The 17,676-nt window shown below is 40.5% G+C and overlaps 1 protein-coding gene across 1 annotated transcript in view; it reads right to left on the minus strand.

Moving 5' to 3' along the window:
* The window catches only part of OXCT1 (3-oxoacid CoA-transferase 1), an 89,207-nt gene extending 71,733 nt beyond the window's left edge, over positions 1-17,474 (minus strand). The window contains exons 1-3 of the mRNA XM_084305483.1: positions 17,056-17,474; positions 14,605-14,713; positions 12,907-12,997 (exon numbers count right to left, since the gene is read on the minus strand). Coding sequence (XP_084161609.1) covers positions 12,907-12,997; positions 14,605-14,713; positions 17,056-17,136 — 281 coding nt within the window. The 5' untranslated portion in view covers positions 17,137-17,474. The remainder of the gene's footprint in view (positions 1-12,906; positions 12,998-14,604; positions 14,714-17,055) is intronic.
* Positions 17,475-17,676: the final 202 nt, after the last annotated feature.

The raw sequence follows: 17,676 nt of genomic DNA on the forward strand, positions 1-17,676 counted from the left end.
CCACACAGCGGAGCATAAGAAATACTGAATGAGTGTTCTACGAGAAACCAAAGCCAGTACCCAGCACACTGTACTTAGCATGCAAGTGTTTACAATATAGGCATCCTACTGAAAACACCACTCCTGAAAAAGATTCCAAAAGCTTGTCTGTATTTTCTAATTACATTAATTGCTTTAACGAAATATATCACTTCCCAATACTAATCTCACACTCTTAGCATTCTTACATGATGATGTCTACAGTACTCTTCCTTCTCTAGATAGTCAGAAATGAACTCTTTCCACTAATGACCACATGAAGAAATTAATGCATCACACCACTTTCTTTTATACATTACCCAAATTATCATTAAGTATATCCCCTAGCCCTGGTATGGCAATGGGGAAAAAAAAAGGGAAAAAAAAAAAAAAAGAGTACTGATGCTGAGTGTGCCTAGTGTTATTTGTTTTGCACAATGAATAGTATAGTTCAAATGAAATAACCCACTGGACCTCATTCAATTCATATTAATACTCCACCCCTTAACATTCCATTTTACACACCTCAGTTGTGACCTCCTGGCATCCTTTCAAAAGGCCAGATTCAAAAAGTTAGCACATCAGTCTTTATTTTCTAACAGAAAAGCAGTAATGGTGAACATAATCCACATGCTTATACATTTTTATTCTTAAATTTAATTCTGATTAATTAACTTAGACCAATGCAGTATTCCTGTTGTGGTACATAATATATAGTATTTCCCAGCATTTACTGTTCAGACAGCTCCACAGATCAATGCAGAGCATAAGCTTATCTCACAGTGGCTGTTTTTTCCACACACTGAGGCGTTGAAAGTCTAAGTTTCAAGCAGAATGAGGTGGCTTAGGGGATGCTTTTGAATTCTTCTCCTAAGTGATTAACCCAAATTCACAAGAGTCCAAGCTGTCTCTTCTCCAGGCTGTACCAGGCCCAGCTTGCCCTCCGTACAACAGCACAACTACCCTCTTGCTTGCCAGCACTGCAGCATTTGTTGCAGTGTTGCATGCAAAGTGAGAAGGGGCTGAGCAGAGCAGTACCAGGACCAGCTATTCCCCCCCTATCACAGTGCTCGCAACAGCTGCAGAGAGCAAGATGTGCAGTCAGAAAGACTTCCCAGTTGCATGTATAATGAGAACTATTTTAAGATTTGGCAGCCTGCTTCTATGCATACACAAGCAATTTGGAAACGATGCATGAGGAAGTAAAACAAAATTCTCTTGCATGATTCTTCAAGCTTACTTTTTGCTCTGTAGATGTGAAGAATTTGACTTTTAAAAAAAAAAAAAAAAAAAAAAAAGCTTTCTCCACTCTCTAACTCTGACCTATAAAAGAAATCCAGCTCTGATGTAATACCATACAATGTCAAAAGTGTTCCAGCATGCCAAAGCCTTGAGAATAAAATCTGTGCCACATGGAAACAACCTATATTTCTAACTCCCCACAGGAAAAGATTCCAGAGGCTTGGAACTAAAAAAGCTGAGAACAGAGTAAAACAAGAAATCTTGCAGGCAAAGAAAGGGATTAAAAATAAATAAAAATACAAGCACCACAATTTGCTTTGTTGTGTCAGTCAAAGCAGGAAAATCCCTCTCAAAAGAAAACCATCAAACCCCGATTTATTATTATAAAAGATAATAATGAGCAAATATAACAGACCAGATAATATCTGACAGCAGTTTAAAGGGGTTGTAGAACTAGAGTACTGCATAGTGAAAGAAGGTACATTAAGTAACAGTCTGCAGAGCTTTACTGGGGGTAGTGTATTTAACTGTCTACAAACTGGAGTTTGCTACTCCTGTGTATCATCCACAAGGGTAACACAGCACTTAATGTTTCAGAAATTTCAAGCTATCCGACAGAAAGAGGCAGACATCAGATTTCTGCATGCAAGCAAACTTGCACATGCACATAGGAAAGGAATTGCAGCAGAAGGCCAAAAGCTAATTTGTAACGGTTATGAAGATATTTCTGCTTCATTTCACCAAGACATCTACTCTCTGCTTCCACAGGCTAAGCAGCAGCTACTGGAGCATATAGTCCTTACGCTCCGGTCCTTAGCAGGACTCTGAATATCTTCATGCAAGATCCCCTACAGATATGTTTGCTTCTCTCATGTACTGCAGGAAAGTACCACCTCTCAAATAAAACTCTGTGGTTACAAAACTCCCTGTGAGAATTAAACAAAAAGTTATTCTGTCACATTCAAACCAAGGTATTTCTAAGTCACTCTTTCTCCATATCTCAAAGGAGGTCAATTTATTCAAAAATAAAATTGCAGTGAGAATCAGTCACAGAGCGCACAGGCCATGCAGCCTTTTTTTTCCTAGCATAATGAGAAGAGGCATTCTGCCTTCAGACAGTCATGCTCTGCCTGCCTGCCACACAGAATTACTTCCATTCCCAGGGATTTCATCTTCAGAGAAGCAAAATCCAATTGCTGTTACTCGTCCTATATGTTTATATCATATGTCAATTATATGCAACATGCATTCAGGTTTCCAGCTGAAAAACCCTCTTTCATGGACATTGTATAACCTTTCAAGCACATCAGCAACCTTTCGTGCACATTGTTTTCCATTTCCCTCCAAAATCTCACTTGGAACACTTCATCCTAATTTGTTTTCTGTGTTTGTTTTTTTCCTTATACTAGAATATCCTAAGAAAACAAATTTCCACACAATTGTCAAAAAGCTGTTATCATTCCCCTTTTCCCCATGCTTTGCCCTTTACTTAATATCTCTATTCTGGAATTAAAGTAAAAAATAATTTCTGATTTAGGGAAATTTCATTAAGTGTAACTTTTTTGATTGTTTTAGGGCGATTGTTAATTGCTTGTTCTTCCTTTCCATGTTCTACTGCTTTCTTGGTCTTTTTGTTTTGGGCACAAAAGTTGCTTTGAATTTTTAAGCTTTGTTTATACTGAGAATGTTATCCCTAAATATCTTTCCTGCAGGCAGTGCCCTTGCTATCAGATAATAGCCATAAGAAGAAAAATCTTTCACTGAGGGAATGGAAAGAATGCATCCCGAAACTGGGTTCAGTCCCTTAACAATTTAAACAAAGGTGAGTGTAATAAAAATGTGTTGCTCTGAGCAGGAAGGAAAGAGGCGTGGTGGAAGTTGTTACAGCTTTTACGTATACTGTCAGAAGAAGGAAAGTACAGAGACAGAGAATGCTTTCTTTTACCCACATAGCCATCAAGATTTCTTTTAAGTTTCCTGTTCTATATTAGGATGAAATCTGAATCTATAGAATACATGAAACTAATACAGCAAAGGAGATCTAACATGACACTGATCAAGAATACAGGTGACCCAAATTCACGGTCTCTGTTTTGCCAATGCTGACCGGAAAACATAATCACAATTCAGCAGGTCTTGTTGTTCAGTAATGAATTCCTTTCTATTGTTTTGTCCCTCTCAGACTTACAAAATCTTCCTGTCAAAAACCAGTGTCAGGCTTTTGTAATAGAAAACTAGCCAAAGAAGACTCCCAGGTAGATCTAGCAAATCTCAAATACACTTCAAATAGTCTTGACAACATGCCTATGTTGCACTCCAGATAAAGGTCTGAGAACTGCAAACTACCTTTATTTCCTTGGAGTCTCAAATAAAATACATTCTACAGCATCACAAGGAAGATGAGTTCATGAAGTTTCCAAGCTTCACACACCAACAAGCCCTACACAGCCCAATGAAGCAGGTAACAGAAATTTGCATTATTATTCAGACAAAAAGGCAGAGTTGGGATGTCACACTGCTCTGGCAAGCCATGAGATGGCTTTTCATTCCTTTAGAGTAAACAGTGTTAATTACACTCTCCTCTCTGCCTTTGTAGAGACATTTACATGTACCAAAGAAAAGCACAAGTATATATATAAAGGACTGGCTGCTCTTTCTGTGAACACTGGAAACTGCTAGTGAGCATCATCAGTTAACTCCATGGCTTTGTTCTATGTCTCTTAAAGAGAAGTTTTTCTCTGTTCTTGCTGCACAAGAATTCTCCGGGACCTGAGGTGGATATTCCTTGAAGATCTCACCAAGACCAGAAGTCACTGGATATGAAAGGTTAACGTGTATATTTGGGTTTTGTAGTATAAAAATATGCTGGCCAAAGAGGAGCTAACATAATGACATACCTGACCTTCCTCCTCCTACAGTCTGGAGATTGGAAGGACAGGAAGGCAACTACATCATCCCTGGAGAACACAGACTGAGAAAGAAAACCATGTAATAAAAATACTCAGGCAAGGACCGTCCTCAAGCAGAAACTAGAGTTTCTTGAAACTTGCTGTTGCTGCAAAAAAGCATACTTCTCTTCGTCCTGTTATTTTGGTTATTCCTTCTGTAGTCCCAAGGTTTCTGACAGAGATATTTTTCTAAGGAGTGCTTTATATGAAAACACTAGTCAGCTTCTGGAGATACATGAGCAGTCTCTCTCTAGGCATTCGGCAGGTCACAGCGTTGCACAGCTACGCATGAAACCTGATAATGTACAGATCCGTTCCAGAGCTAGAAATTTTCCTGGCAAGAGGCTAGAAGTGGGAGAGAGAAATAATTTCTTCCATCTCTGTCCACTTAAAAGAGGATTCATCTAGTCTCTTTTTACTTTGTAACTTTAACTTTACAGTCCTCAAAAGGATCTGCTCCAAGTTACACAGATCATGTCTCCCACTAGGTCCACACTTCCAGGGGAAGCCCAGGTAGGCTCCCAAGCTGAGAGCTATGGACTGACCACTGTCTGTTTGTCAGTAATACAGCCTTAAAGTTGCATGCTCAGGGACTGCCCTAACTACAGCATGAAACTTGACCAACATGAAAAAAGGCTGAAGAAACCGTCCAAGTTCTTAGTGATGCACATTCACAGCCCCACAAAAGTCATCAAAGTGCAATCCTGCCAGCATCAGAACATGACCCTTTGTGCAGAAAACGAGTGAATGGCCTTTGCCAGAAGACACCTAAGTGCACGCAATCAAGGATAAAATAAATGTGGGCACTCATCTAGCAGCACTTGATGTCTTGCATTGTCCAGTCATCTAGCTGTAAGAGCATGTCCCACAGTAATCCCTTACACATTAGGTTAAAAGATTAGTGAGGAGCCAGATAAACCAATATGCTGGTTTTGCTTCTTTTCTGTCCTGCACTACCAAGAAAGTACATGGAGAATGAGAGGAAGATGAGGGGTGGGAATCAACTAGCAGAGACAGGGAAACTGTAATTTTTTTTTTTTTATTTCCCTTCTCCTAGGACATTTTTCCATCTAAGAACTGGTTAATGGAAGGCAGAAAAGAGAGGCAGAATCTATCTTAGGCAAGATAACTGAGAAGAGAGGAGGAAGAGAGAAGTATTGGAGCTTCAGTATGCTCAAGCACTCCCAGTCAGAAGGAAGAGGCAGGACAGAAAGCAGGGCAGATCACAGGGTCCAGAACCCATAGCATCTGTCTCACCACCTTTTTTAGCCCATGGCAAAGGACAAAAAAAAATGATGCACTGAACCTCTCTCAGCTCAGCAGACTGACACTGCCCCTTTCACTCTGAGGGGAAAAAGATGAAAGCAAAAGGAGCCCATGGTTGCTGAAATCATGAAGCCCTGCTGGCAAGCTATCAGCATGACTGAGCTTTAAATTCCCTCCACTCACTCTACACACTGCTTGCACTGCACTCTTCTCCCTCCACTAGTAAAGCCTTCTTAGGGAAACTCCATCCTCTCTGCTCCAGTAACTCCATTTCAGCTTCAACCTCACAGCAAAATAACAGTATTGTTCCTCTGCCATCCTTCCCTTCCATAAAAAAAAGATGCACCACTGCTTGTACGAATGACTAGTGCATATATATATGTATATCTGCCAGGTCCATCAAAATGCTGTGAAAGCAGACAATTTTTGAGAAAGACAGGTACTGCACATTGGAAACTTAGGTCAGCAGCAGGGACTCCTCTCTCCATCTTTCTTTTTGCTATGAAGTAGCATATCATGTTTCTAATACAACAAATAAAGCAAATTCCATTCAGAGCTTTTAAAATTTGCCCTATTTTTCCTTTGCAGTGAAGTTAAATAGTATACACTTAATCCATTAAATATTTGAATTTCATCGTGTATGCATCATACTTCCAATCTCCTGGCTGAAAGCTAAGTTTAACTTCTATTGACACTTTTTCTAAAATGAAGTTGACACAATTCTTCAAGCACACTGAATTCTTTACCTACTTGGTCCTCTTCATTTGTAATCACAATCTGCAAGTCATCCTCTGAGCTGATTTCTCAATAGTTCTATGTAGTGCAAAGTTTAGTACAACTCGCCCTGCCAAAATCCTAAATAACCTCCGCACTAAAATTAGCAAGATGACCTGGTCAGATCTTGAGTGATTTGCAGTTCAAAGAGGGTCAACAATCTAACAGTTGTAATAAAGCATCCAAATAGATTCTTTAAAAAAAAAAAAAAAAAAAGATTAGAGGAAAAAAGAAGTAAACTGCCCCAAATATTCATCTTAACACTAAAAATAAATTACAGACCTTTCCCCCATTACTGTGGCAACCTCCCATATGCAAGAAAGATAAGAGTCATTGGTGACCTTGTGTTTCACTTGTGAAAGAATGTTTGAGATATTCAAAGAATTTCTTATGTACGCAGAAATTACATCACAATGTAAGATCTTCTGAGCATTATTTTGATTGTATCTTTGTGACATACAAGCTTTCTTCACACTCTTCCATAAACTTCTTCAGTCACATTTTTCACTCTGAATCAAGTGATTGTCACTTTTATGATCGTTAGAAGTACTCAACACCTTATTGATATTTTACATGGAAAAATTTCTCAACTTTCTGTGAATTTGGGATGCGACTTCTACCAGGAAACTTTAAAAAAAAAAAAAAAAACATAAAAGGAAAGAAACATATACATTAATATACAAGGAAGGAATTAGGGCATAGGAATTACATACACAAGAACAAATAGGAAGTCTATGTCAAAGATGGCACACTTAGCTCAAAGTAATTACAGACAAACAAGATAAATTTTATCTATGTTAAGGTTTATTAAACCTGCCTTAAAAACAAAATATTTAATTGCTAAAACTAGAAAAGTACCTTTCATACTTTTGAATTAATATGGGGTGCACAGTCATACAATAAGTAACTTAGTGCACACAGGCACATTGACCAAATATTTATCACAAGGCTATCTTCTCCTTAGAAATGCATAATATCATAACATAAAAATAACTTCTCCTAAATGAGCACAGAAACTAAAGGTTTAAAAAGCTGCTAATGCCTTCTTAGCAGATAGCTTGAACTTCTGATAATCTGACAGCATGCGGTCAATCTCCTTTAAAATGGTCACCCAGGTGATTAGTAGTTAAGATATATTAGCTGTGACTTTTCTATTTTTACTGTAAGTGAAACCCTACTGTTCAATACTATTGCATTCAAAAAGAATGCATATTTAAATCCCACAAGCAGACAAAACTCAGAGAGAAGCAGACCATTTGTAACAACAGTCAGACCACATGTGCAGCTAGTACAAGTAACTAACAGACTTCATTTTTACCTAGCACAAAGTCAGTCTATTGAGGTAGTACAGACAGAATAAAGGTGTTCATCTCAGAATGTGATTATACCCAAAATTAGTTAACCATTTCACGAAGCATAATTAATGAAAAATAACAATTTGGAGCCAATTCTTTAAACTTTCATTTTAAATATTTGGCTTTGTTAACTGTTAATGACAAGATTAGTTTTGTTGCAACACAGATCCTGAAACAATAGGCCTGTAAACCTGCAAAATGGAAGCTCTGGTGTAAGATGACCTGAAATGTCCAAGTCTACTATAACCTGGTCAGTATGCAACAGGTACTATGAAGTCATAGTGCAGATAACAACAGCCACATGCAAGAAGGTACTGTTTGTCAATCACAGCTATGTTGGGAATTCACTGAGTCAAGGTTTAAAATAAGGGTGCACTGATGTATATGTAGCTAACCAAATTTAAACAATGCAGCAAAGACAAAATAAAATGGATTCTAGAAGGTTACTGAAATAGAATCTTCTAAATTTAACGGGCATGTAATCATACATTGTAAAGGAAATACTTAAAATATGAATAACACAGGCAAAACAAGTTATAAGGGAAGGTGTGAGAGTATGCATTTTAAAAGCACACCTGCCCACCATAGTACCTTTCAGTATCTCCCATGGTTCACAAGCCCCAGTTTCACCTGCAGCACGTTGTGTAAATAGCAGAGATACGGAATATTTGTATTGCTTCCCTTTCAAACACTTTGCTTTGTTTGGCTTGGCAAAAGAGTAACTACTCTTAAATATGCCATTTCACTGGCTAGTGCATAGCTTACGCACTACAGAAACGCACAGCAACAGGCCGTGTGTTGAGCAGGATCATATTTCTAACTCAGGTGCCCAAGAGCACCTCATACAGGACTGTACATCCCCTCCCTGGCAAGGCTTTCACAGCTCAAAGCAAGGACTTGACCTGCTAGCAGCCATATGAACCGAGGAAGGACGTGCAGGAGGAATCTCCTCCCTGTTGCACTGTAGCACAGCACAATAAGGTGTGAATTTGTGATCACATACTCCTCTGAAGTTGTTTCCCCAGAGTGCCAAGCATTTCTAAACTTGGCTGAACCTCCTCTCCAGTTCAAAAAAAGGAGTTGGTAAGAGTGCGACAGGACTTCCTCTTGCTCTCTCCTAAATGCAAGTGAAACGTTGTCTCCCTTGCTGCTCTTTAAGTCACAAACAGATCACTCTGTAAGAACGTTTTGTGGTTCACACATATTGAAAGACATGTGACTTAATCCATGTTGCTGCACTGTTCTCTAGAAGAGGCTGCCTGTCTGCATACTTGGCTCCTTCTCTGCTCCAATTACAAGTTGCCTTCTAACCCCACTGACGGATGAAAAAAAAAAAACAAAAAACACTAACCACAGCCAATTACCTCTTGTGTGCTGGAAGAGCTGGAGAATAGAAAGCAGTTGCAGTCAGGAAGATGAAACACAGCAGGGTATTAGCTACAGCACAACACTCAGCACCAGAGCAAAATACTGAATCCTGAGGCATCTTGGAAAGTGGCAAGTTAGTCATTTCACAAAGTACTTGACATCCCAAGATTAAAAAAACAACTCACCCTTTGAATACTAGTGCTGCAGGGCATATGAATGCTCTGCTATTTCAGTTTTCAAATCTATTTGTTAGTATTGTGATACTTGGTAGTATCATTATGCTTTTTGCTATGGTATTCTAAGATGTTTAAATGGTTTCACTCACTGTGATGAGGATTTTGACTTTATTATTGACAACATCTGTGATTTGATTCAGATGTCAAACCCTATCAAATTATAGCAGGCTAAATTCCATATAATAGTTAAGAAATAAAAACAAAAGATGAGGCCATATTCTTAAATTAATTTCAAAATAGACAATACTGTTTAATATGAGATTAAAACCAGGCTTTTTACAAGTTAGCTTTCATGAAAAACCCAGATGTTCTTGGGCATTTTCAAGTCATCTGATACCACCTACAAGGAAAGCCTTAGCACAATTGCTGCTCCAACAGCCCCTCAAAGGTAACAGCCATTAGCAGGTATACAACAAGAAATGAGGATGCAGGTCTGAAGTGCCTTTAAAATCTGTAGAGGTGGAAGCCTGCACTGGAGACAAATTCAAATACCAACACTTTGAGTATGCCTAAAAGGAAGCACAGATCATCATACTTTTCTGTGAGGTGCTTATCAGACTTCCACGAACATTCATGGAAAACAAAATGTTTGACACTAATCTCTCCAGCTTCAAAGATCAAAGAATTTTCAGTGCAACTCTTTCAAGCAAAATTAATTCCAACCTAACACAGAATTAGCGAACTGAACAGTTTGAGTTGGAAGGGACCTTAAGGAATACCCAGTTCCAACCCTGCCCAAGGTAAGGACACCTTCCACTAGAGCAGGTTGCCCAAAGCCCCATCCAGCCTGGCCTACAATACCATCAAAAATCTTGGTGAAAGATTTTTCACCTGCTAGGTGAAGGTTAGGTTGGGCATCAGTCAGCAGGTGGTGAGCAACTGCACTGTGCATCACTTGTTTCATACACATTAGTAGTAGTAGTACAGTTATCATCATTATTATTGTTATTATTTTCCTGTCTTAATAAACTGTCTTTATCTCAACTCACAGGCTTCACTTTCCTGTTTCTCTCCCCCATCCCAGAGAGGGAGGGGGGAGGGTGAGCAAACGGCTGCATGGTGTTTAGCTGCTGGCTGGGTTAAACCACAACAATACTCTATATTATAAAATACAATATAAAGTGTCTGCTTCTGAGTTCCATTCCACAATGCTTCTCTTTTCACATTTAAACCTTGACTTGCTAGAAGCATCTATGCACTTACTCTGTTGACACATATGCATGTCATTCAGAAATAAGGGTATAAGGAAAGTGATTGATCTCTTCTACATGATTGATTTTTCATAAATTCTATCTCTTTGTCTCCTTTTTAGCATCCAACAGAAATTGTTTTCAACAGCATAGTGAAGGGTTTGAGTGTGACTCCCTATGTGCTAATGCAAATTATATCCATTACTATGCATGCACAATGGCAAGCACGAGGAACTGGAAAAAAATAAGATTAACATATTGTGAACTTCAGCTGCCTGGATTACATATATAGGAACAAATTTTCTTCTAAAAGCAATAAAAAATAAATAAAAAGAGAACCACAACTGTATTTAATTAAAGTAAACATAAAAATAAAACTGGTGGCTTATTTCTATGGGGTCCAAAGAACTCAAACGAGAAAACAGAAGTGAGAACCTTAGCAGAACTAAATATCTCTGCTATATCTAGCAGAACTCAATCAGTACCTATGTGACCTTCTATCAAACGTCGGAAGTTTTGTGATGCAGCAGGAGGGCCACATACTTTGTCAATTTAGTTGGAAGTGAAAACTCCAACTAAACTTCACTATTGCCATAATGATTGCTCAACAGAATATTCCAAAATTCGTAAGATTATATATCTGAGAAAAAAAATACTGCCTGATTTTGCTCAACACATTTTTTCTCTTACGATATCAAACTTTTAAAGAAAAAACATTTTCTGAAACACTTTTCCCTGTTACCACTGCTAATTTCAATCTACAGGTTGGTATTATCTTATTAACCAGGAAACAAAGCTGATAACAGTAGATAACAGAAGAAAGAACTTTCTCTTGTTAATGTTTAAATCTGAGTTTGAAAAGGTAGTGAAAAAGACCACATGGAGATTTCAGGTGTTTCCTTGTTCTATGACCAAGAAACCATGTCTGAAATATTTTAAGCGAGAAGAGACAATGATTTGCAAAACATATTTTTTTTTATTAATTATTAATTGTTATAAATGCTACTTTATCTGTATTTTTAAATTATATTCTGTTTTTAAATCATGTTAATTTCAGTCTAGTTAAAACAGACTGGGATACAAAACCATAGACGTAGGAGACCATAGGAGAGATGTAATGACACAGATGACAAGAGCACAAAGCATTACTGGATAAATCAAACTTAATTCACTTCTTTGGCAAGGCTGGAGGAATTGAGGAAGCAGTGTTTGACATCTACGTTCATTCCACACTAGGAACCAAGCTCTTCATACCCAAACAACCTTTCTGTTTCACATAAACCCATCTCTCCCTTATTCTGGTGCAAGTATCTCGATGTACCTTTAGCAAACTTTTTTTTTTTTTTTTTTTAAGAGGGCTTATCCTAAACTCCTGCCTTGTGAAACTAGAGTGTTTTCACAGCTAGATCTACTGGGGTTATAGGATTATACACCCCAGGTGGTAAGCAAGCTGGTGTGTGAGCATGGTGCATGAGCATTCTTACCCTTTTTTTCTTTTCTTTTCTGTAATGATGTGTAATTTCAGCAATTAGAAAATCCCAGGTTAGTGCATTTTTTTGTGAACTACTTAATTTTGTACGCTGCATTTGACAGGAAATAGTAAATGAGGATTTTTTATGGTTTTCAATATTCTTTAAATCCACAGTGAACCAAATTATACTGAGATTATTTTGTTGCTGTGGGTGATATTTAATATGATAAGTTACTGCACCAAATTTAGGGCTACCTGCATATGCTACTCATCCAACATGCTGCAAGGAGCAGAACATCCATCTTATTGACCTGGCAAATTTCAAATACACGTCACTACATTCTGCATGTCAGAATTTTTATTTAATTTTGTTTCTATTCCATCAATGCACTTGTGGCTGTATTTCTCTACATGAAGACTGTTAGGTGTACTAGATGAGCAGCTTGTGTAAAAAAAGAAATAACCATAATGAGAAGCTGGGAAATTGCATGTAAAAATTATTTTGTCAATCTCACATGAATTTCTTAATGGGCAAATATTTAACAAAATGATAATTTCAAGACTCACAAAAAAAGTCTCTCCATTGATTTATCATAAATATTCTCTATTGTTGTGGGGTTATTTTCCTCCCCTCCCCCCCTTTTTTTTTTTAAAGTAACGGAGCTATAATAAAATTTTGTCAGAAAGCCTCAAAATGTAATTAAAAATTCCCATCTCGAAATTTACAGACACACAAATGACTGATATTTTCAGTTACAATCAACCGGTTAAACATATGTAAATATACATAATTGCTATGTTCTACAGCAACAATTGCTCCCAGACAAATCGGGGTATATATACACACAGGACTGTACTCTCTGGACTCAGTCCAAAAATAAAACTGACACAGCTATTTTTCATACTGATTTTTCATTTTTTTTTATATTATTTTTTCATGTTAATTTTCAGACACCTTATGATGAAAAGTAGTATTTTTTTAAACATACCAGCCTTCTCACATGAACAGAATTAAGCCACAAATACACGTATACCTACCCTGCATTGTTACTGACAGCTGTAATTCCCTTTACTCCAGTCTTCAGCAAACCCCCAATGAGGTTTTCAGGAATCCCACACAATCCAAAACCTGTGTATAATGAAATAAAATTGAATATCACAGAATCACAGAATCACAGAATTTCTAGGTTGGAAGAGACCTCAAGGTCATCGAGTCCAACCTCCAACCTAACGCTAACAGCCCTCCACTAAACCATATCCCTAAGCTCTACATCTAAACGTCTTTTGAAGACTTCCAGGGATGGTGACTCCACCACTTCCCTGGGCAGCCTGTTCCAATGAAATATGTCACAATATGTCACAAGTGTTTGAAAAACAGTTTAATCAGAAGCACTGGTTAGTTAAGTCTTTCCTGAATAGAATGAGCACTTTAGATGACTAAAGAAACCAATACTTCTGGAAAGCGTGGTGTGCCCTAGTACTGTAATCTCCCAGTCACTGGATGCTTCCCAGTTTGGATTAAAGCAATATAGCAATATTAAAGCAATGAAGATATCAGATACCTGCTCATATGCAAACGGCCTTTGGATAAGGTCTCCAAGACCTTGGCTATCCTGGTGTGCGTCCTATCCATGCCCTGTGCCCTTATACACATTACTCCTCTTTTTTTTTTTTTTTCCAGGCAACTAATCATCAGTAACAATGAATGGTTAACATTGTCAAACAAGAGGAGCAAAGAGTTCTCCCATACAGCAGTCAGTGATAAGAATCTGGAAATCTTAAACTTCTGGGTAAGACCAGTAACTGGAAGCACAGTAACCCAGATCTCCACCCAGGCTGAAGCACCTCACACCCCTGCCTATTGTGCAAGAACCTCATACTCCTAAAATGAAGTATAGCACATTTGAAGCACCAGTCTTACTCTTAATACTATGACTACTAGCATTTTACTTGCAACCATTGCATCTTTTCTTTTGTTCCTACTAAACAACAACAAAAAAATAGACAGTAGTAAGGCAAAATGATAAATAGGAAGAATTATCATTTCTTTGCCTTACTACAGATCTCTAGTGATGTTTCCCATGTTTTACAACATTACATTCACTACTCTTCTTCAGTACTAAAAATCAGATATGGTACGTTAAATAGAGACTGCCTTTTCTTTCAGGAGGTTAAACAGCATGAAACTGTGAAAAACATCTAGAATATTTAAGAGCTCAAGTCGTGTTGAAAGCCAGTATGATACAATTTCTTGACTCTTCTGGAAATATTACACATAACCATTCAGTATAACTGAATAATAGGTAAGTTATTTTGACTTCCAACAGTCAAACAGCTCAGGTGATTTGTTCAAGGTCACAGAGAGCCAGCGAAAAGGCAAATACAGAGCACAGAATGCATAAAAATAATCAAGCTAAAATGCCTTTCTTCACCATCTGAAGTAATGATCCAAAAGACCAAATTAACTTTCTGCATTCAAATTGACGCAATTAAGGTCTAACGCTTTATTAATGGGGAAAAAAACTAATGATTTTTTCCTGAGGATATTTCCTTCAACTAAGAAACCAAGATTTGCTTACTGATAAGGTCTGTCCCATGATTAGTAAGGTAGGAAATTACGTGTTTAAAATACCTATACAAAAGATATGGATTCTCAAATTAGATAACGTTAAAAGAACCACAATTATCTCATTAATAGAATACAAGTTTTCATCCATAAAGAATTTAAATATTTACCACCAACGAGTATAGTTGCCCCATTGGGTATGTCTTTTACAGCTTCAACAGGATCAGTATAAAATTTGGTGTTGCGTTGAGAGCTGGTAGAAAAATAGCATCCAGAAATCTAGAACAACATTAAAAGAGGTTAAGTGAGTGAATACGATGTATTATATGGTAGTTCTGTAATAACGACCATTCCTCTGGCTAACTAAAGGGGAAGATGTACAAAAAAGACACTGCTAAGACAAAGACTAAGCTTCCATATTTGTGGAAAGAGGGATAGAAGGGTAGGGGGACATATATATGGGTTAGGCTGTCTAGAACAAGGACTCTGCTGTCTCTCTATCCCCCAAATCATATCACCCATGTTTTGCTACATTCATGCGTGTTATAAAGGCTTTAGGACTAATATAAACTGCATCCATTAGACTATATTCAAACAGATTTACAGTTTCTGAATTCCATCTTAAACTGTTGAGAAGTCGTGACTTACTGTAAACAGACTCAAAAATGCAATTCCTCAACATGAGTTTGAGCAACATGTAGATTGCTCCAACCCAACATTACTGCTTGTAGCTCCAAAGTATCTGGATACCAAGGATAATCAGTAGGCGCGGACGCAGAGGGCCAACATCACCACAAACTCTGAGTGGAGGCCAAGAAACAATGTGAAGTACAGCACTGTGCTGGCCATGTAGTAAGCAGGGATGCCCAGCTTCCTCCTGCATTCTTAGCACTACATGCATTGTTGGAGAACCACCCTCAGTCAGGGAGACTGCCACAAACATATGAAATAGGAGGACAAAAGGGAAATTAATAGGACTTCCACCCCAAAATCAAGACTTGATAGCGCAAACCCATTAAACAGTAACCACCATGAATCCTCTGCTGTATTCTTAGATCACAGCTATCCTAAAACTTTTTTTTTTTCCCTTGAAGCATTTCACAGTAATATTATCATGGATTAATACTAATGAAGTACTGTCAGTGCTCCAGCAGCAACTGACATGTAAACCACTACACTGTACTTACACAGCCTTGAAAAATTGAGCATATGTGGAGGTCAAAATACTAGCTGATGTTGTTTCCACTTCTAATTTGATGTGGAAGTAGAAATTGTAGACTGGGAAAGGAGGAGAAGAATGGGTAAATGAATAATAATCGAGCTAATGTATGCACAACGTAAAGAGAATGGCAGTATTCTTCCCTGCAGAGTTGTCTTAAGATCCAGTTACAACCAGTGCAGTAATTTTGGCTCAGTTTCAAAACTACACAAACCGCCTCCTTTATAAAACTAAGGCTAGAAGGGTTTGCACGGAGTATTAAGAAAACCTTTTTAAATGGAGGTTTCTTTCCTTCCCAATGCTCCTCTGCCATCGATGCTCCTCTGCTTTGAGGGGCTCAGAAAAACATTATTAAGTGGGAACCGTACTGGTTGAAAATAAGACCCTTTTCCCCATGCTCAGTAGCCCCATGGCTATTTCCTTCAGAAACACATTTTCAGAACTGCAAAGTGTGTCCCTGCACACCAGGGCACGAAGCTGAAACCCCAGGTGGTGGCCGTGGATCTGGCAGCTTGGTGATACAGGGTGGCCACCCGCTGTCCCCTGCCGACAGGCAGGGGGACACACAACCAGGAAGGCGGGCAGCAAGTGGTGGGCCGAGATAAAGGGAGATTAACAGGGAAGAAAAAGTGGGGGGAAAAAAAGAATACACAAAGCAAGCGATGCACAGCGCAATTGCCCGACCCGTCCTTGAGCAATGGCAGACCCCTGCCAATTCTGCCCCATTTTATCGTTCAGCACAGCACCGCATGGTGTGGGACATCCCTTTGGGCAGCCTAGGGCCAGCCGTCCTGGCCCTGTCCCCTCCAGCTCCTGGTGCACCCCCAGCCCCTCATCGCCCGTGGGGCAGCAGGAGGGGCTGTAATGCCCTGGGCTGTGTGTGAGCACTGCACAACAGCCAACACATCGGTGGCTTTATGGCTTTATTCCTACCCTAGAGCCAAAGCATGGCAACATTTTCTCGCTGCTATGACGAAAATCAGCTACCCCAGCCCAAACCAGGACACCCGAGCGGCCAGCCAAGGGGAAGGACGCCTCGCAGAAGGGGCAAGCCACAACCCGACAAAACAAAGGCAGGAGCAGCCGGGCCCCCCTGCCCGCGGAGACACGCGGGGCAGCCGACACGTGCGGCAGGAGGCAGCAGGTGAGGCGCTGTGTCCCCCAAAAATACACCCAGAAGGGGATCAGAAGGGGATACCGGGGGCAGGGGGGGGCGGGAGGGGGAAGAGAGGGGAGCGGGCAGGGGCTGAGCCGCGCTGCGGGGCCGAGCCCCGCATCCCCTCTCCCCGTCTCCGCCAAGGTCAGCGCGGACGGATGGACGGATGGATGGATGTATGGATGGATGGATGACACGGACGGACGGACAGACGGACGGACAGACAGAGGCCGTCCCGCCCCTCACCTCGGCGGCGCCCCGTGTCCGCGCGGCGGGCAGGAGGATGCGGCGGGCGAGCGGCGGCAGGAGGAGTCTGTGCGCCGCCATCTTCTGGAGGAGGAGGAGGAGGAGGAAGAAGAAGAAGAAGAAGAGGAGGAGGAAGATGAGGAGGAGGAGGAGGGGGCGGCTGCTGCTGCTGTCCGGCGCCGGCTGAGCGAGGCCCGGCCGGGAGAGGCGCTGCCGTGGGCTCAGGCGTGCCGGGGGAGGGCGAGGGGCTCGGCCCCGACGCCCACTGACGTGGCCGCGCCCGAGGCGGGGCCCGGCGGCGGAGGGAAGGGGGAAGGAAGGGTCCGGCCCCGCGGCGATAAGGCGGTGTGAGCGGGGCGTGGGCTGCCAACGGGGCTCCTGAAGGTTGGCCGGGCCCCCCGCGGTCCCCCGTCGGATGCTGTTTGTGTGGAAAATGTGACTGGAATAGACGCGCGCCGGCCGCGGCCGTCACATGGCGTGCACCTCTCAGCGCTGGCACCTCGCCGTGCTGCGAGGGGGAGAATTCAAAGCACGCCTCCACCGTGCCTGACGCTTCCTAAAAATACCCCCGGGGATCAGCCCGTGCGCCGGCGATGCCCGGTGGAACAAAGATTGGCAGAG

Source organism: Netta rufina (genome assembly GCF_964035555.1).
Source record: "Netta rufina genome assembly, chromosome: Z".
NCBI lineage: Eukaryota > Metazoa > Chordata > Aves > Anseriformes > Anatidae > Netta > Netta rufina.